This window comes from Lissotriton helveticus, chromosome 4_1 (genome assembly GCF_964261635.1).
Source record: "Lissotriton helveticus chromosome 4_1, aLisHel1.1, whole genome shotgun sequence".
In the NCBI taxonomy this organism is placed as follows: domain Eukaryota; kingdom Metazoa; phylum Chordata; class Amphibia; order Caudata; family Salamandridae; genus Lissotriton; species Lissotriton helveticus.
In genome coordinates, this window is record NC_136063.1 from 294,338,581 (window position 1) to 294,360,943 (window position 22,363).

Below are 22,363 nucleotides of genomic sequence, written 5' to 3' on the forward strand. Positions count from 1 at the left end.
AGGATCGGGACCCGCTCGCCAGACATCACGGGGGCATCGGTCGGGACCAGGGAGAGGAAATCCGCAACCCCATTCACGAAGAGCGAGAACAGGGTGGGCGCCATAACACAACCCTGCCTTACTCCTCGCTCCACCGGAAAGGGCTCGGTGACCTCCCCCTGGGATCCCCACCGTACCCGCGCGAAAGTATCCTCATGCAGGCGGACAATCAGACTCAACAAATCAGGTGCCATCCCCAGATCTGCTAAAACTTTCCATAGTATATTACGAGGGACCAGATCGAATGCCGCTTTTAGATCAACAAAAACGGCATACAAAGTGCCCTTTTCCAAGACCACGGTGCGCCAATATAACATGATGAATCTAAAGACCTGGTCGATGGTGCTTGTTTTTGGGCGGAACCCAGGTTGGAGGTGACTTAAAATATTGTCATTATCCATCCAGGACTGGATTTTGCCCAAAACCAACCGACCCACAATTTTTTGTAGACAGTCGATTAGACTTATTGGTCTATAATTGGTTGCAAGTGACTTGTCCCCCTTTTTGTATACCGGCACAATTTCTGCGCCTTTCCAAGAGATGGGCACTTCCATCCCTTGAGCTACGGCGTTTGCCAGATAAAAGATATAAAGACGCCAGCGCCTTCTATTGTTCAGGAATAAATTTGCAGGGACACAATCCATTCCGGTAGCACGCCCCTCAGTGACTAGATCCAGCGCCCTGTCCACCTCATTCAAAGAAAAGGGAGGTTCCTTATACACAATATGTGGGTGATCGCCTAAGCTGTTATCATTTGCACAGGCAGCATATTGGGGCTTAAAATAGTCGACCCAGGAATTACGGTCAACGTTGTTGTGGGGACTCTCTCCATAACCTCCCATGTCCCACTTAAAGATTTCCCAAAAAAGTTTGGAATTCTTTGCCGAACAAGCAACTTTCAAATCCTGCCACAGGCCCTCTTCCCAGTCCTTTTTAGCAGCAATTTGTTTACGCCTGTAATTTGCCCTGGCCAGTCTTATTACTCCCATATCTTTGAGCTTTAGGGCTGGGTCACAGACAGGAAAGGTAGCTTTCACAGAGTTTAAAGCTAGTGATCGGAATTGGTGCCATGGTGAGCACAGTTTACAGCCCCATGATTAACCTTACTCGCTGAACATTTCTTCACGCAAGTTCCTACAGAGCTAAATTAGCCTGTAAATAGTGATATTTAGCAACTGTCTCATAAAGTGAAATGTGAATATACCTAGCTAACTGAACAAATAGTTTAAGCTCTAAATATAATTTTGGAACTAGATCTCACCAGTATTAATACCAATTCAGTTGTCTTATGTCAAAACATGTCTACCATCTAACAAGGAAATGTGCAAAATAAATCATCCCCAATTAATTTTTAAGAGAATAATAAATTATTTACTTACATTTAACTCTAGTTCTACAGCACTGCTATCTTTCATATATTCAAATGCCTGAATCATTCATCAGGCTTGGATTCCCAGTGAATTTAAAATGCCAGGAAATAGTGTTAAAATGGCCATAGGCCTCAACACCAGTGTTTATTTAACAGCACATCCACCTCATTTGAAACCACACAAACGCCAGCAAAAGAATTGGGAGTGCTAAGATCTCCTATTCCTACTAGAAGCCACCATAGCTCAGATTTTGTAGCACAAGTGTGAGAAAGGTACTTTATATGTACACATAAAAGCCTATGACTGGGGAGGAGGGGGGGGGTCGCATGTGCGTATATGAAAGATACCAAAGCTGGAGAACAGAATTTACAGGTGAATAACTAATTTCTTCTCCAGCATTGGAGCTTATATATATTCACATGTTTGAATAGTAAGCAGCACATGATAATTCAAATAAAGCAGGAAGCAGTTTCACCTTTATTGGAAAAGGTTGCTGAGGACTGCCTGCCCCACTGCTGAGTCGGCTGCTGCGTTCACATCAAGACTGTAGCACTTTGCGAACAGGTGCAGTTTCACCAATACAGGGGCCTCCAGTGCCCTGGGAGCTCAACACTGTTTTGTTTTAGCTTATGCTACCTCCCTTCTAGCCGATCCACACAGCACACCTAAAGTTCATCTATAGGAAAACCATGTTTCTCTGCCTCTAACATCAGCAAGGAGGATTGGAAAAATGCAAGAATTTACTATGAAAGAATCCTTTATCTACGTTACAAGAGACAAAGTCATGCTCTGTAGAACCTTAAATTAATACATAAAGTCCCTACAGACTTCCATCGGAATGAATCTGTCATTCTACAGATTTTTTCCCATATTTAACAATAACTGGAGACAAATAGTTGTACTTGATAGATGTGCACAGGTCAATTAGATTTTATATGGAAAAGACAAAAGACATACATTCATCGGAACAATTGATTATGTTCATAGCATGCTGACTGTTTGCCTGCATCACCTTCTGCCCCAGCAATGTGAAGCATTCACTCCACATCAGTGAGGGCATGTTCCACATGGAGTATGGCGATAACTGCTGTACTCTTCACTGGTGTGCCTTTGCAGGACATCTTCCATGCAGGCATCTGGAATAGCAGGCACTGCTGAGTCCGTTGCAGCGTTCACATCAAGACATTGTCACTTTATGAACAGGTGCCTGCTATTTCAGATATCTGGTAAGATATAGTAATCCTATTACTCATTATTGCCTCCGTGGTCTCCTTGCGGGAGTTCACCTTCTTCCAAATCTAAATACTCAGAATCAGATTAGTTTTCATCCCCATGTACTTAGGTTTTTGCAGGCCCAGTGGTTGTGTGACAGCTATGGGTCAATTACAGGGAAAGGGGTGCTGGGGGTGGAGGTAAAGTAGATATAGTTGGAAATAAGTGAAGGGCAGGCAAAGTTGGCCGTGCAATCTGTCAAGGAAGCAATCTTTAAAAGATATCCATAATTTGCGGATGTAGGAAAGTGCCCCTTTTTGTCATGGTCACCCCCACTTTTTGCCACTTGTACTGATGTTCATCAAATGTTGTGCACAGGGTGCCTAATCAGGTGCCAGTGTTCTTTCCCTAAAAACAAGGTAAAATGGTCTAATTGTAACACAATTGGCACACACTTTAACACCCCTGTGACTCCGTAGCAAAAGGTAGTTATAGTTAGTACCTAGTTTCCATAAGAAAAGTGTTTTTTGATTTGCCAATATCTTTGGCGCCGTTTGACAAATCTTCGTGAAATTCTCAAAACAAATGTGGCAGTCAGGTAGCAGCTGTGATGAAAGTTTCGGGGTAATTCGTCAAGCAGGGGCTGAGAGAAAAGGGGATCCCAAAATGCGTTTTGTCCATGTTAATTTCCATAGGAAACTTTAGACAAGGCTAAAGCCCGAACTGCTGAACGGAATTACACCAAATTTGGTAAAAAGGTAGCTCTTGGTTCAGAAAGCACTCTTTTTGTTAAATGGTGTAGCTCCTGAGAAATGTAAATATTTCTCTATTATCCAAATGGGGACGCCGAGGATCCGTGAACCCTCCTGATCTAGTGCCTGCAATCTGATTGTCTGCCAACACTTCAAACTAGGAAGTATTGGCAGCCATCTTGTGACTCGGTTGAACAGAGTCACAAGAAAAAAGGTGAAAACACAAGAAAAGGGGTTTTGGTAGAAACACCTTGACCCCCTAGGCATGCTCAGGGGGTTCCACAGGAAATGGGGTCCCTGGGGCCGAAATTGGCCTTGAGAGGGGGCCACGTGGCACCCCTACTTGAAAATAAAGTAACATTTTTTAAAAGGCCCCACCCCTTAAAAATAGATTTTTTTTACAATTTGTCCAGGCCTCGGGGGTGGGGTCCCCGGTGCCGAAATCATACTGGGGATGGGGGCCGCACAGCCCCCCTCCCCTTGTGTATTAAAATAGAAACATAGGCCTGGCCCTGGGGGATGGGGTTCCCGGGACCAAAATCGGCCTCGTGTGGGGGGCCTCCCTCCATTTTTAATTTAAGAAAAAAAATGGGTCAGGTCCCAGCCGATGGGGTACCTGGGGCCCAAAAGGGTGAAAGGGAAGGGGAGCCCCCCTACCTAAAATACAAAATAAAATGAAGCCGGCAACTTGCCGGAGGCCCCACCCCTTTCTCCACTACTCTGCAAACCTGCCTCCTGGGGTGCTCTTGGTTGGGGATGTAGTCCCCTTCGATGCCGAGGACCCTTAAGGGCCAACTTGCCCACCTGTTACCTCCAGTAAGCCCCGCACAGTGGGATTGCGGAGAGGTGGTCAGAGGCCCCTAGGGACCCTCATGAGACAAGGCGACTTCATTCCCAACCAAGAGCGCACTAGGAGGTGTGTCAGAGTGGTGAAGAAAGGGGGCGTGGTCTGCTATCAGAACGCAGCAATCCTGCAGTGTGGGATTTACTGGAGGTAATAGGAGGGGTAGTTGGTGCCCAAGGACGTCCTTGGGGCCAACTGCCCCTCCTGTTACCTCCATTAAGTCCCACACAGTTGGACTGCTAAGAGGTCTTTGGAGGCCATACCCCCTTTATCCACCACTCTGCAAACGCACCTCCTGCCACACTATTTGGGGGCTGAAGTCCACTTTACTCCAGAGGGACCTTGGGGGCTAAGAAGCCCTCCTTGTACCTACTGAGAGATAGTCAGAGGCCCAGACACCTTTCTCCACCACACTGCTAACATGACTACTAGTTAACAAACCTTAGAAATTCACTGAAAAAAACACAGGTTTCAGGAACGTTCTAGTTAGGCTAACATTTCACTCGTACAAACCAAGATAAATTCAGCCGTTAAGCTAACTATAACTCACGCCCCATAATGCACTGCTTATGACCTCACATATTACATCACTCATGACATTGTCTGTGATATCACTGATGATATCTCAAATGACAGACATCACCCACAGCATCTCTGACGCATCCAATCACACCCCTATAGAATCTTTTATACACCCACTGCCACTCCCACACAACCATTCACAAACCCATTCAGAGCCATACCAGTACTTACACACCCACTCACTTATTCATTGATCGATACACACATCCACTCGCTCACCCATACTGCCACTCATAGACCCACTCACTCACTAATACAGCCATTAACATATCCACTCATACAACCATACAGGCGTTCACACACTGAGTGAGTCACCCATGGGACTACTCACACACCTAGACACACCCATACAGTCAATCATACATCCACTTACTCACCCAAACAGTTAAACACTCACCCACTTACTTACTCATACAAATAGTAACACATACTCACTCAGATATAGTCACTGACAGAAGCATGCATATATATATATATATATATATATATATATATATATATATATATATATATATATATATATATATATATATATGTATATACATATACATATATATATATATATATATATACACATATATATGTATATACATATACATATATATATATATATATATATATATATATATACACATATATATATATACTCACTCACGCAGTCACTCATATGTCCCTTCACTCACGTATACTGCCTTTCACATATTCAGTTACTCACCCATACTGATCCGTGCACTCAATCACCGACACCATACAGACACTCATTCACCGATACAACTCCTCACACACGTAACAGTACCCCATAAAGCCAATGACTCACCCACTCACAGATCCATAAAAGCAGTCACACACACCTCCTCACCCACAAACCCAGACAACCATAGAAGTAGTCAGACAACCAATCAATCATCTATACAGCCATTCACGCGCCCACTAAGACACTCATACACCCACTTAGACATCAACTGACAGATACACACATTCACACAAGCAGTCACATACCCATACATTCACAGAGACACCTAATCCCTCACTTACACAGCCACGCACCCACTGAGTCATCCATACAGTCCCTCATACACCCACTGATTCACCAAAACACCTTGGTATATATATTTAACACTCATAAACTTTTTTAAAAAACACTCACAGTCACTGGATGATGTCATCAGTGATGTCATTTGAGATGTCATCAGTGATGTCACTGACCATGTCATGAGTGATGTAATATGTGAGGTCATAAGCAGTGCACTGCAGGGGCGCAAGTTACAATTACCTCAGCTAACTAGAACGGATGAATTTCTCTGGTTTTAAATGAGTGAAATGTCATCCTAACTATATTGTGTTGTGATTTTGGCCTTGGGTGCTCTGCAGGAGTTGATTCACCCCCCATTAAATCCTGATATGCTGCCTGAATTAAGTCAGGCAGCACAGTAGGAGACTCTGTCCCTGGTGTCATGATAGGACCGGTGTAAACATGAGCCTTCACAGAACAGTGGTCAATATGCGTGTTCACCCAACCCTCTCTTAAAACTGGGGCATTCTTTGTTTTTGTAATAAGTGTCGGGACGCTGGTACAGTCAATGAAAAAACTGGACTGTCCGGACAAATCTGGGACATTTGGTCACCCTATGTAGGTTGCCATTGCAGGCTGCGTGTCATGGTGAAAAGCATGAGTGAAAACACGACATGGCACACTCACTGTGTGCCATACAAAAGTCAATGCATGTGATATATGCAAGTAATTCCTACAGCAGACCCTGTAGCCCTAAGGCAGGGCGCATCCTATTAAGTGGGAGTGCATATCTGCCCCTGGGCTGTATAGTTCAATCACTAGATGGTACAAGTGAATAGGAAAGCCATTTTAAGCATATGTACTGAACACTGGTCAATAAGAGTTACCCAGCTACATGATGGCTTTACTGAAACCTCGGATGTTAGGTATTAAACACATGGTCTTAATACATCTGTACTGTTGCCAGTACTAGATTTATAATGACATGCACCCAGAGCGATCCTTAGAGATACCCCCTCAAAAACCTACCAGTATCGAGTGTGCTGGCTGACTGGTCTCGTCCCGCGTACCCCCACAGACAAGTTTTTGATCCCCTGCACATGAGCCTATACTCTCTGAGACCAGTAACACTGCCTGCTCCATAGGAATGTGTTCACACCTCCTCCAGCAGGATGGTTAGTGATATCAAGGCCAGGCCTTCAAAGCCCCTACAACCTTAGGCATGCTGCCACCTTCCCCAGACGAAGGAAATGCCATCCCCTGCCCTGAGGATCATTTGGCACCAGAACAGGCGGAAAATTAGCTAAGCAAGCAGGTTTTTTGTACCACTAGGTTAGTCACACCGCAAAGGTGGGCTACTTGATGTGCTCAATGAAAGAAGGGTTCCACCATCTTGTTTTTGGTGGAATTAGGAACTCTGGGACAGGGTTAGTCCCACTCCATACATGAGGTGGTCATATAGGGGGTGTAGTGACCCCAGGGGTAAGTAGCCCATTGGCTACTACCTTTCACTCCCCTTAACACCCCTACATTTAGCATTTAGGTGGTCCCATGACACAAGGAACTCAGATTTTTGTCTGCCCTGAAAGAAGAAGGACAAAGAAGAGCTGAAGACATGAGACCTGTGGACCAGCATCGAAGCTGGCGCAAAACACTGCCTGACTGCTGCTCTCAAGACAATCACCGACACCGACTCATCAAGAAGCAGAACAACCTCCCCAAACAATTTGAGGTCTGCCCAGCACTTCCTCGACCCAGCAACATCTCCCTTGAAGTGGAAGAGCTACTCCCCTGCACAAGCAGGTACGGACTGCACCTACCTGGTACACTGTTCTGTCATACCCCAGGCCCACAGAGGGAGCTCCAGGAGGTCAGATCCAACCCGTTGCCAAGTTTAGAGATGCCAGGGGCCACCCTTGGCCAATACCCTAGGTACCGGAGCCAGTTGCAAGTACCAAGGCTTGTTTGTGTTCCATTTGAACACACCTGCTAGCAAAATTTACCTGCACTTCAAGGGACTCTGACAGAGGCCAGCTCTACACTGACAGTGGCCCGGATGTGTTTCTTTTCCCTCTTCTGCAGGAACACCGAGAACTGAAAGAGACTAACTCACCGACCTGCTGGACAAAATACCTCTGCAACGAAGTTCCCCAGCCTGGCTCATGAAAACAGACAGTGTTTATGTGGTCCTGAGACCCTCAGGAGCTCAGACTTCAGGAGTTGAGACCCCCCTTGGGTTCTGCCTGACTGGTCTCCCTTGCAGCCTTTTTCTTACAGGTATTTTTCCCATTGGCCCATAACGAGTAGTGTTCGAGGCTACCACCGCGTAAAGCACCTCTGCACCTGGACACCCCAGGGCAGGTAAACTTGAACTCTTGGAGCTTTCTTGGACCGTCAGCGCCCCATCTTACCTTAAGTCGAGAAGAGCAGTCCTGTAAGTGTGTCTATGCAGTGAATGTTTCTCCCATAGGATAACATTGACATGTTCGAGGCTCATACCTCAAATCAGACAGCTCTCATTTTCTACTGTTTTTACTGTAAAATTTGATAACGTCTAAAGTACTTACCCGATTCTGATAATCTTGGAGTCTAACATGATATAAAAATATATTTTTCTAAATTGGTCTTGAGTTTCTTCTCGAGTGTGTGTCTCATTTATTAACTCTGCGTGTTCAATAAATTCTTAACACTACCCTCTAATAAGCCTAAACTTCTTGCTTACACTACCACAAAAAAAACATTTGGGATTATTAATTTATCCCCTGTAAGCCAATAAGGGACCTCTGGACTTTCTACATAGGGTATCTCAGTTAGATACACTACATAAAAAGTCAGCTTCCTATAGCTACAAAGTTGGAAAAAAATGCAACAGCCACTTGCATGTGCTCTTGTTCCTTATAGTCATGAAGTGGTCCATAAGATGGGTTGTCAGCTACGAAGGTCTAAGGCTGATACTCATACTCCTGGTAGGCTTCCTCTTCATCTAGGGCCTTTCCCTCAAATTCATCCACTTTCATTGTACTGGAGGCAGTCTTCGATGCGTCCTGGTCATTGAGATCTGTCTTAAGCTCAGAGAGCAGAATCTGGGTGGGTAGCCTTGCCTTTACTTTTATAGGTGAAAAGTAACTTATGCTGAAAAATCTGTCACGGATGAGGTAGTCTTCAAATGTGTCATTCCAGGGTTTGCCATTGATTGTGAAAGATGGAGTAACAGTCTATGAGATCGTTGACGGCTGAAAAAGAGACATCAATGGGGTGGTTCTTGTCTGTGTCAGAGTCAGTGATGATCTTGCTGGCAAAAGAGTCATCATAATAAACTAGGGCCAGGTCTTTTATGATTACCTCTTTAAGGTTGTTGATGAGGCTTGTCCCATAACTAACAATGGTAATGTCATTGATGTGACCATCAACGACTGTGCGTTTTTCAAGGGGGTTAGCTTTACATACAGTTTTTTGCACAGGCTGTTAGTCCTCCCTGGAGTGTTTTCCTGAGGAAACACCATTTTTTTCATGTGAGGATGCGACTACTGGATTTTACGTCCTGCTCTGGAAATCAGTTTCCGGTTTAGTGCTGCGTTGGTGGAAGTGCTTGGTGGAGCACTGCTAACAGAATCATCCCCATACATGGGGCATCCCCCGAAGGAGGAGATTTCTTTTTCTCCAGTGCCAACCTCACCTCCCTATCTATCAGTCTTATCAGGAAAGGTTTTACAAATGTTGCAGCATGAAGCCTTGTGAAATAAATGAAGGCAATAAACACAATGCTCATGTGGGTCTTCAATATAGATCTTTTTCTATCCACAGTTAGAGCAAGATTGAAAAGACTTTTTCTTCCCGGTCAGTCATGAGGATATTTGGTGACAGAGGAGAGGACTCCCAAGCCCTGAAAGCAGAGCTTTCCTGTAAAAGTACCCTAAAAACAACTTACAATACTCTGAAAGATGAAAATAAGGCCGATTTAGTTCCAGGGTAGACTAGAAACATAATAGGATAAGGCCACCGAGAACTCAAAGTAGAGCTCTATTCAGGGACTCTCTCACACACAAATAGAAAGTAGTAGATATCTGAGCTGTGGTGGCCTCTATGGGCAGTAGGAGAGCTTAGCACTTCCACCTAATTGTCTGAGGTTTGCGTGGTTTTCAAACAAGGAGACACTGTTGTTGAGGCCTGTGGGCATTTTAACACGTTTTACAGCTAATTAAAGTTACTGGGGATTCCCAGCTGGTTGCTGGGGAATGCATCCAGCAGGACAATATATGAAAGGCCAAATGCTGGAGAACTGAACATTCTTGGCGAATGTGAACCATGCATATCAAGTGAAAGCAGACCCTGCAAAAAGCTGGCAGTGCAAACCAAGGGAAATTAACATTGGCTCCCAGCCATTCAGAGGATCACCTTCAAGCTCCTAACTCACGCCTACAAAGCTCTACACGACAAAGAGCCAGCATACGTAAACCACTGCCTCGCATTCCACATACCCGCCAGACAACTCCGCTCCACCCAACTCACTCTAGCCTCCGTCCCCAGGATCCACGAGACCAGAACTGGAGAAAGTTCATTCTCCTACCTCACGCCAAGACCTGGAACACCCTGCCCCTCCACCTCAGGCAATTTGCGTCACTGACCCAATTCAAGGCCAACCTCAAGACCTGCCTCTTCAAATGATCCTCCATCCAGTGTGACCAGCAACCCCACAGCACCTTGAGACTCATACGGGTGAGTAGCCGCGTTATACAAGCTCCTGAGTGAATTCATTACAGGCCTACTTTAACAAGTGAAACATACCTGACAGGGACCTCTTTTAACATGAACAGGGGTCAACTTCAAATACACCCCAACAGATACATGAGCAAGCTCAGCTATAGCCTATTAACAAAGGGACACTGTAGGGCAAATAACTAACATAAAAGCAAAAGAGGGCTGGGGGAAAATGAATATGCCCAAGTCTAGGTCCAAAAAGTAGGGAGAATCAAGCAATAATCCCATGAAGAAAGGGACTGCACATAGCATTTATCGTGACGTTTACATGTTTCAACAAACACTGATGAATGTAAATAAAGAGCATGCTGCAACACCATATATAGTATTTTGAGAGACATTTCTAGAACAATTAATGTTGATGTCTACAAATTATAACACGGACAATGTTTCATTGCAATAAAAATGTTTATACACTGTTTCAACTTTGCCGTATTACTCAAACATAGAAGTGGTAGCTGTGCTTCCCATACTCTTTTAGAATAAAAGGTATGAGACGTTATTTGTGTATAAAGCTGCAGATTATGATGATGCATTTGTTTGTTTTTTACGGAGTTTTATATAACGTGAACTTGACCCGAAGGTATAGGGTATTAGAACGCTTTACACGAGCACAGGTTGCATTACATGAGGACACATTAATTTTTTTTTGTTAGGAACAGAGAGATTAAGTAATTTTGCTAAGAGTCTCAGGATGTTGCGCATCCTTGCCAATGGTCTATTTCGGTTCCCCATATTTGAGGTCGCCCGCTCCAGCCGTTATGCCAACTCCTCTACCAATGGCACATCTCATTAGTTACTTGAATCTATACTAAAATAGTTAAAGTAGGAACTAAGCAATTAGAGCAAGAAATAAACAGGGTTCTATATTATCTTTAACACCTTAATATGCAGGGGGTTATTGTTCTTTATTTCTTGTAGGGCTACCACAAGGCATTCCTGCTGGAAAAACAAGTTATACATGAAAAAAATATTTTGTGACTTAAAATTCAACTGTACACTGACCTTTTTCATCTGACGCGTCACTTAGTTTCCGGTGGTAAACATGTCGGCTGTATGAATTCAGCATGGTGATGTAGCCACAAAAATGTTTTAAGTCTATTTTCTCTTGTAATCGTCTCAAAGCTTGGTGAACACCCATATTCAAGTTAGAAAAATCTGAATTGCAAACGTAAGATGTTTAGATAAGGTAACCATTCTGTACGGACTTGAAATTTTCCACACAAGAAATAAACTTACACATTTTTTGAAAATAAGTTGGAAGCGTCTGAGGAAGTACTATTTTTTAAAGGAAGGGCGTTTGGTTAGATGTTGGACATGGAAACATCTGAGCAAATAACTCCTTCCTACTGCAGAGGCGTACAATTCAAGGGATGGGTGTTCGATCAAGGACAGATTGACCAGACCACTATAAACTATATAAATTATCTGCTTATACACAAATTGTATTTAAACTAAGCTTTTGTAAATATACTATAACCCTGGTCTGCAACTGGCAATCCATGGCTTATGTTGCACAATCCTGCTTAGTGTCACTTATTTTCAATTTAGTATCTGCAGAGTTCAATAAAGCATATGCAGTATGAATGCAGACTATGTTGATATGAATAATATATTCTCTGTTGGCACATGGCATAGGACAAAACACCCATAAAACAACGTTGTAATACTAATGTACCCCTCAAAATCAGGTAGACCTGAAAGGTTAAGAGGAATAAAAAACACACGAACACTAATTATCTTAAAGATAATTTTTTTTAAGATTATCTTAAAAGGCATGATGTACTATTCCCATTCGCAATTTGTAAAGCAACTATGTGCAAATGAAAATGAAATTTGAGATGCAACCTATATACTAACAGGTCACATAACAAATTAAAAAAGTCTATGGCGTCTCAAAAAGGCATTTTTAAGGTATGCCTAACAAATAATGACAAGGCATTTTGCTATTTGAGACCCTCTGTGATTGGCTCTGAATGCAGTTCAGCAGACCTCCATCCCGACATTAGCTTTCCCCTTTACAAACCAGGTATCCCTCCACCTTTGGATATCTGAGAATGGTTTGTAACTCAAATTCCAGTCGCAAACCACTAATACACCCCTTGAAAATCATAAATAGGGTTGTAAAAGTCAGAAAATATCATCAGTGGTGGAAGGTGGTTTGCCATCATCTAATTACATCGCTACTTGAGCCTATCATATTCTGGACCAGCCCAGAGTTGGTAGCAAAAAAGCAAGACTTGGCACAGCTGCTGCCCAACTCAACACTTTTCCAAAATTGTGTTAGGTAGCTGCAATAGACATAAGCTATAATATTGTGCTGCATAAGCTATATAAGCTTCTCACATCCTTGATGAATTAATGTAATTAATCTGTGCACAGCGACACTGTGTGTAGAGCCTCCCCCCCCAATCAGGGGAATGTCCCACTGCTGTCCCAGTCTTCTCATCTTGACAGTAAAGGGTTCAACTGCAAGAGCAAACAGCAGTGTCTATTCCCAGGACAGCCCTGACAAGCCTCTTTGCAGACACACGCTTCTTCCTAAAGCAAACGTCCTAAGCACCTGGAATAAATATTGTCAACTTAATGAGCCAAAGGCATTTTACAGGTCTAGAGCTAGCAGTTGAGTGTGTACCAGCCTTAATAAGGTAATGGGAGAGTTTAGGCTATTGATGGCCACCTACAGAAATGCAAGGACGTTATGCCCTCGTCAATGATGTACACCCTTGCCAATGATAGAGTAGATGGACTTTTTGTACATCTAGCAATCTATTTACAGTGTTTTGATAGGGCATGAAACCATATGGAGATTTTCCAACTACAGAATGGGCTCCATGAACTTATGTAGATGAATAATTACCGCAGTTTTTCCGGGACTATAAGAAAAGCACATCACAAATAGGTTTGATCTAATAACTCCCCTGTTACAGGGGAGTTAATCTAGGCCTGTAAAAGGGAATCTTGACTGGAGCCAGAACTAAAAGAGGTAGTCACGCATTGCTTTACAATTACTGATGGGCTCAGGCCGCCTTCGCAGATTCATAATGATTTTAATATTTCTATGGCATTATCTATAGAAACCGATTTAAATTAAAACAGTTCTCAGTTAGAAGACACCATTACTTTGAAATACAACTTGATATGGTCTCTTTTATCCATCCTTTTGTGATCGAAACTTTTATTTGCAATATTATTGCCTTTGGTGGCAAAAAAGTGTAAAATCTTTTTACAACACTTTCAGAATCTACATTGTGACATCAATCAGATATATCAAGAATATGTCTTGAAAATGCATCTGAGACTCTTCCTACCGGTCACAATATTTGCAGTGAAGAGATGCTATGTGCACTATTTGTTTTTTGTAGTCCTTTTTATTTTCCTGCAAGACTGTTAAACTAGCCTATGAATTGTTCTTCTGTCAGCATGCTGATATTTACGCTGTTGAGATTTGCCCATTCTTGTGTTAGATGCAAGCCATCTGTTGGATTTACTACCTATTTTGAAACTCCTATGTATCTTGTAAGTCAAGATGCCAGGAATGCTTTCTAATATCTCATGATAAACGTCAGTGATTATGTCAGGATCTAACGAATGAGAGACCTTTGTAAGTTTCTACACTCGCAAAAGTAAAACTGTATCATGCTTGAGATTTCTAAGATTGCTATGCTCACAGAGTTTCAATATTTGCGCTTCATTTTAATAAAACAGGTAAGATGGAAGTTGATGGCAACATAATATATCCAACACAAGTTCTCAGCATAATATTGATCCAATTTATTTTATCTACTACAGGCAACACAGGCTATGCTTTTTATTGTGCTTAGGCAATTTAATGACTGAAACAGAGTAAACGTCAGGGAAGCAAAGCTGTCCCATAAATTGAAGTCCCCCCACTGAGACTATCTTCCATCATCAACTTAAACAGAACATCAAGAACCAAAGTAAGCAAAAGGAAAGAAAAAATCTATGAATCAAGAGATTATGGTGATCACTATTCAAGTCATCAAATAAATTAATTGCAAATTTCACTGGAATATGATAAAAGGAGGCAAATGTTCATAGGTCACATTTCTGTATTTCAATATTATACAAGTGCTGTCCTACCTTCTTAGTAGCCTACCTGTCTGTATTAAGAATAGTCTATTCATCACATAAAGTTAAATAAACGGAGGACTGGACCAGGGAGATCATCACGTCTTGGTCCACTTAAAGCGATCTGCTCATAACTACAAACAAACCAGATCAGCAAAGTCCACCTAATTACCATTAGTAACAGTGAATGTAAGTGAAGGGATAAACTGAACCTAGCTGTACTTGAGGTTGACAACACTCTACTCAGCGGGTAGCTCAGTAAACTAGGAGTTTGGTGGTTAAAGAAAATATGTAGATAGTGAGTCAAGCTTATATGGAAAAGTATGTCAGTAATTTGCAGCTTTGGTCTAGTTAGTTTGGCTATTGTTAAAGTTAGAGCAGATTGATGATAATTGTGGCCCTGTAAACAGTTGAAGCCATCAAGCTATTTGCCTAATATAGTATGAGACTGTGTGTAAATATACAACAAAATATTGATATTCCCTGGGTAATGTTGGGTTTATAATTTGCAGTAGTCTTCGGGCAGACGCATCAAGAGGACATCATTTGTGAAAGTCAAAGTTATTCTGGTGTCCGTTGCATGCTAACATAATACGATATATAAAAAACACCTGGGCACCACAAGGAACTGAACCCCCGACACACGCTTTAGTGCATATGCAATATCTAATGGGGAGTGGGGGCCACTTGACACGTTGGCTGTATCACGGGATCAGGACACAGGCTGGGAAACCACTACAGTCTCTTAGCGAAAGATGGAATAGGGACTTTAAAAGGGAATTTACAGAAAAAGAATGGAACACTATTGTAGAATATCCTAGGAAAGTGTCGCGCAATGCGAAATTTAAATTCATTCAACTAATGATAGTACACAGAGTGTACGCAACTCCCCATAGATTACACCAAATGTTTCCAGGTGCATCTGACAGTTGCCCCAGATGTCAGGGACAAGACGCAGACTTAATACACATGCTTTGGTCTTGTGCGAGACTGCAAGATTATTGGAGAAGGGTACACGAAACACTCTCGGAACTGATGCCCAGCCTACGAGAATACTCGGTTGCATACTCCATACTAGGATTAGGGATAAAAAAGCAGAAGTGGCAACCCCACGGGCCGTTTCATCAACTTGGCACTATTGCTGGCAAAGCGTACAATCACTAGACGCTGGAAAGCGAGAACGCCACCTCTAGTGTTGGACTGCCAGAGCGAGGTAGCAAGGTTGGGCAGGGCGGAAAGCTAGAGTTACAGAGAGAGGAAACGCGAGGGTAGCGGAAAAAGCCTATTTCCTTAGAATGGAACATGCTGTTAGAAGAATTTATAGCACGGAAGGCGTAAACGTAGTGGGTCAGATGTTGCAAATTGTACTGTACCACAAATGGACTTCGTGGCATGGACGAGACGTGTCTAGGATAAAGTACTAATATCAAAGATGTACCTACTTAGCAAAAAGGTCGCCCAATGTTGCTTAGGAAAATGTTATGTTGGACAATACTGTTACTGTGTTACCTGTAGTGCAGAACATGGGGGGGTGGGGGGGGGGGGGGTTAAGTTGTATTTCAATTGTTCTATTTTCACGATAAATATGTATGAACATAAGATATATATATTGGATTGTGATACACATGTAATATAACTGTAAGCACTTGCAGCTCTGTTTGTCAAACGACTGGCACTAAATATTGATCACTGATAAAAAATAAAAAAAATTATGGTGTCTGCTTTGAGCTGAGATGTTCTCAGTCTGTGACCGAAAATGTCTGTGTGTTTGTGCACTGTGCCAATGGTGAAAGTAGCGAAATCCAGGGAAGTTTCCACTGCCTATCACCCCATGTGCAGGGAGCCAACAGACAGCTGGTACACTCCGACAGCAGCAAGCGATCTATGCGGGTCCAAACAAGCGGGGAACTGGCAACCCACACAAACCGAACTGCAAACATTCTTCTTCATTTGTCAAAAGATAAAACTGTGCACCACTGTCATACTGCAAATCTACATTGATCAAAAACCTCAAAATAAGGGAAACTGTTTAATTATGAACTAGGATGACTAGTGTATTTTTTTAAGTTGATGATCGTACACATACAAAATATATACCAACATATTCCACACAAAAAACAAAGAATGGCTGATATACAAAATAGTTGACAAGTTTTCTTTTTCATTTTACCGAAAATACACTATGTGATCACACCCTTAAATGTTGGAAGAATACTGTTTTATGAGGGACATAATTAAAAACATATCTACCTCCTTGAAGTTCTGCTTCATCAAACGGAAAAGGAACATAAACGGTTTCCCCCATGCCATACAAGCCATGTCCCTAAATGTAAAAAAAGAAAAACATAGATTTATGGAACGATTCTGGGTTATACTTTCTTTGTGTGAACCAAAATGAATTTTGCTAGATCATGTATTTAATGAACTGAAAATATCAAGTATAGCAGTTTCAGGAGGGCTAAAAAGTTAAACATATAGGTTGGCTGCTTCACAACTATGCGCTTTCACATAGATTCACGCCCATCACAGATACAAAATTCCCATAGTACATATAATGCCTTGATTCATAAAAGATGTACACATTATAGCAGTAAATAAGAGTAGTTTGTGCCCTACTTGTGCTGCAAATGTGTGACATACACAACTAATTATATGCCATGGAAGTGTCCCAGGCAGGGTCAACCAAAGGCAGGCAATGCAAATGATGAACAAGCAAGCAAAACCTATAGCATCATCATGATTCAGAAACTCGAGCTGAATCAGGAACGATACATGGCAAATGTGAGGAACCAAATGTGTAATGCATTTATTAGCAGTGGCGGCTCGCAGAGGTAACGCTGTGGGGTGGAGCTGTGGCGGGGCTGCGTGGAGGGTAGTGGAGTCTGCGAGGCGCCACTCTTTATTAGTATGATCTAAAAGGAATCTCTTAGATCTAGTTAAATATGTTTTTTCTCAACTAAGATCTCTCAGATAATTCTCAGCACTAAATCGAGATCATAATATTTATGAAAGGTGTTTGGTCAAGTTGAGCAAGTATTTCCCATTTGCATAGCATAATCTTTCCTGCTGGTACAAGTAGCCCCTTGTATACAAACCTGTTTACGGGATGCAATGTAGCAAAACAGACAAAAGAATTGTCTGTGGGGCCTCAGTTTTTGGGTCTCCTTAGTGCAACGCCTCCCAGGACATAATCACAAGCATTCCTCGCCCCACTTCCACTCAAGGTCATAGATGTCCTCGCAAATTGCTAGTATACCTGATCACATCATGAGATTTTTCTGGAGGTAGAAAGTTGTCTTGTTTATTATAAAACTGATTCCACCCAAACTTTTTTTTAAGGTGTTCTTAGTTTCCACAAAGGTGAAGCTTCTGTTGAGTTTCTAAAGCACACAGAGGTCACAATACACTTTTTGGGAAAACTATGTGAAAATCCGCACTCCAAATTAAACAAATGCACCCAAAAGCCTAAGCACCCTGGTACTCTAAATATCTTGCTGACAATTAAGTGCTCCACTGGCGGACAAGAAAGAAAATGGAGGAAAAGAACCTCATTGACATCATTATACAGAAGTCCATCTGCAAAACACACAGACAGCTCGCCACACGAGCCAAAGCAATGTACTCTACCAACACCATAAATGAAGCCACCAACAGGATTAAAATGCTTTTCAAGACAATAAAGCACTGGAACACTCGGACTGACCCTACTATCCGACCCTCAACAGACAAGTGTAATGTCAGTAACCTCTTCAGTAAAAAAAGACACAAGACGACGCAAAGGCTCTCTTCATTTGCATCCACCCCTTCTCAGGCAATCCTGCAATACTTCAAAGCACCATTTCTTGCACAACCCACTAACATACCCAGTCAAAAGCACTTCCAATGCTCTCTCAGGTGAAGCTCTCTTCTCCCTAATTAGTGTCAGCTCCTTCTTCTCTTAAGGCATCTTCCCAGAAGACATTCTCAAAGAACCCTGCACTAGACACGGATGACCTCACCCACTACCAGCCCAGCACTCACCTACGCTTCATCAGCAAAAAAACAGTCTACGCAGAACTGCAAAATGACACCAGTGATAGCCACCTATTGCTCCACTATCAATCTGGCTCCAGATAACACTGCTTCACAGAGATCGCTACCCTACACATTGTAGACAACACCCTCCTGACACAGAAGAAGATGACCCCTGCCTCGTGATAATGCTGAACATCTCAGCTGCCTTCAAAACAGTTGCCTATCCCACCGTCATCCACACTATGCAGGCTCAAACGCGACTCACTGACTATGCCCTTCACTAGTAGTGTTCAGACTCCATCATGCTCCCCTTAATGGAACCCTCCAAGCAGCTGCGTTTCTCATCCAGGGCCTGAAGAAATATGATCACATCATCCCCAATGCTGGTGAAACTCTATTAACTCCCCTGTGGGCTGCAGCATCTTCAAAACCAGCAGTAGTTTTACAAAGCCATCACATCCAGCACTGCTGCTTATCTTGCACCCATGCTCCCCATCTTCAATGCCTCTTAGTCACCCACAGCCAGGACACCTTCAAAAGTGTAAACAAAGGAGAGAAAAAAGACAAGGCTGCAGGCTTAGTTTACATCTATGATGCCAGGGTCTGGTAGAACATCTCCACAGCAATCTGGACCACCCCAGACCTACTCCAGTTTAGGAAAAAGTTGAAGATGCACCTCTGTGAAAAAAAACAATGCAGTAACAGTACACATCTTCTCCCAGAACCCCGCTACCTCTCCTATCACTCTTTAACTGAGTCCTTGCCTTTGATGTTACATTGATCCTCTGCCTTTTGGCTAGGTTTGCTCTGTACAAATACCACATGTATTCAATAGCAAAGATCATGAATAAATAAAATAATGCAGTCACCTATTTAAAGTTTTGTCGCCTAATTCTAAAACTTACAAAACATTTCCCTTTCCCCCCATTTTTAAGAAGTGTTAAAAGTCTGGTTGAAACTACATCCTAAAACTCCAGCTCGCTATAAATTGTTTCAATTTCTTCAATATTTTAGCAAACTAATTACAAGCATATTGTTTTCAGATAATGGCCTGACTATACATGCCCAGTACTTAGTCAATAGAAACATGATGTAATACTACTGCCCGGAAGTCAATTAGATGCAATTAAACCCACTCCATACACCCACATCGCCTCAGTGCTTAAGCATAGTTGCCAGCAAAGGCCCAGTTATTCTGAGAAGACGCCATTTACAGGCTCTATACACTAAAAGATCAGAGATGTGTTTTGTTTCTCTTACTTTATCATAGAATGCATAAAGCAGGAAAACCTAAAACACAGCAATGCTACACACAAATAAACAACATAGTGTCAAGGTAAAAATATAAAAGTCATACTTTGAGGAAAAACTGCATCAAAAAGGAGCAATCTAATAGGAAATAAATAAAACATGAGAAAATACGAAAAAAGGCCATTAATTGGAGTAAATCAAGACCTAAGTAAACCAGAAAAACAAAAAAATAAAAATACAATCAAAGAGACCGTTAACACAAAGCAGTAACAGCCTGATTAAAAGAATATGCGTCTTAATTGAGCTTAAGGTTAAGGTTATGAGAGACAGAAAAAGCAACAGCCAACAGAATTTGGAGAGTAACACATCATGACATCCGGACACATATTTTACCCACTTACCAACACAATAATGGGGATTGGTTTAAAGAGTATGGAGCGAGGGAGAGCATGCGTGTAAGTTTAAATAATACTTAATGTAAAGTGCTTCTTTACAGAATTTTAAGAGGTGGGGTACAGCCTCTAACTGTATGCATGCTCTACACTAAGAGACTGGGTGACTGCTCATAGTGATGTTCTGTCCGACTGAACCAAACTACTGCTCTGTGAGGGTCACATACATTTAAGGGCCTACCTCAGAAGGATTTTTCACAAGTTTAAGTACTTCCCAGTGTGTGTTTGTCACGGTTTTAATGAAGAACATGTACAACAGTCATTTGTATAATGTGTGAGTGAGTTAGATAGAGAGATGCAGAGAGTGAGACACACGAGGGGAATCCGCAGACACCTAAGCTCCGATATAATACAAAAAACAAGCATTTACAATGCAATGGTTTCGCCTTTGTTAAAGTTTGAGCTTTTGGTATTGCTTTTGACAAATGGTCTGGTGGCAGAAATTAACTGGTGGATCCTTACTACTGTAAGACTGGAGGGCTAGGCCCTTACAAGAGCCTCTGAGGTAGAAGGGAAGCTGAGAGAGATCTGTTGTGTGGTATTGAGGTGTGGTCATGCAATCTGACTTGAGGGGTAGAGGGGAGCGGTGTGGGCTGGTCTTTGTGAGGAGCATAGGGGGGGGCAGATGAGTGGTGAATGGAGAGCACTGGATGAGGGCAATGCACACTTGTGGTCAGGCAAAAGGTTAGAAGTGATACTTAATCTTTAGGTTGATATATATGCTCTTAATATTATACGTTCTGACTTTCCATTGCAATATTCTTTATGTATTTTATTGTTATGTATTTCACTAATTGCCGGTTATGCTTGCATTTATTTTGTAATTCTTGATTTCTTTAGTTTTATTATTGGTTCCATTTGTTTAGCTGACGTAAGGATGGACATAGATACGTCAATAAAGATGTCATACGACTTGCTCGTTAGCACATTCTTTTACTAAAGTTCTCGGTGAAATCAAAACAATGGCCGCAGGGTTTTGCCCAGGTTGTCATAGGTTTGATTTGTTATGAGAACTCCGTATGCCTTATCAGGGGCTGGAGAAATATCGCTTGTCTAATTAGATCGCAAGCGTTATGACCTAATCAGATAACACGTTCCTGTGCCGTAGTGTGACTGCGTCAGATAACGGTATCTGCATCATGGGGGTTTTCTGCCTCATGGGCTGACTGCTAGTTAACTTGTTGGTTTGTTTAACTAGAATAGGGTCAGGAATAGGGGGATCGATTCAGGACCTATAGGAATACATGACACTACAGCCCCGCCGCAGTGGAGTACCACCCGGGACCACCCTGTCCGGGGGTGCTGCCCGGGCACCTCCAGCAGCAGCAGGACTCGCCAGAGGGGCACAGGCGGGGCAAGAAGCCTATGACTGGAATGAGAAAGCCCACGGCGCCGGCAGCGGGGGGGGTGCACGTGTAAGAAAAGATAACCCGGAGTACCGGGGGTCCTGACGCACCTGACGCAGGGAAGGTAGCGAGGGCCTCGGCGACTCTGGCAGGCGTCCTACTCTGGCACAGGAACTTCCCTTGAGTTGGAGGGGGTATGGAGCGCTGCAGGCCTGTCAGAGGGTGCAAGGTTTGGGTCTGAGCGAAGGACTCGGTAGTCTAATACGCTGTCTGCTTTGGGGGGAGGCGAGAGTGCCAGGCCCTGACTTTTGGGGGCGCTGCAAGTCTGTCACTGGGGCGAGCTTGGGGGTAGAGAGGGCATTCTCAGCTGAATACAAATTACACGTTTTTGAAAAACCTATGAAAGGGCAGGTGGAGCTGTGGTGCCTGCGACAGGCGGCATACTACATGTAGTATGTTTTTCGGTAGTATGTTGTTTCTAAAGAAAAGTCTGGGAGGAAAGAGGCATCCGTCCTCACAACAAAAGACAAGTGGCGTGAACACTCTCAGGGTGAATCTGAGTCAGAGAAGGGCCCATTTGGCGATCATAGCAGTACTTTAGTCAGCATAATATAAATCAATGCACGAAGACCGTGGAGT

The 22,363-nt window shown here is 42.8% G+C and overlaps 1 protein-coding gene across 1 annotated transcript in view; it reads right to left on the minus strand.

The window, feature by feature from the left end:
* FAM91A1 (family with sequence similarity 91 member A1) overlaps positions 1-22,363 on the minus strand; it is a 217,413-nt gene that overhangs the window by 40,590 nt on the left and 154,460 nt on the right. Inside the window, exons 19-20 of the mRNA XM_078686797.1 lie at positions 16,912-16,984; positions 11,575-11,727 (exon numbers count right to left, since the gene is read on the minus strand). Of these exons, the coding sequence (XP_078542923.1) occupies positions 11,575-11,727; positions 16,912-16,984 (226 nt within the window). The remainder of the gene's footprint in view (positions 1-11,574; positions 11,728-16,911; positions 16,985-22,363) is intronic.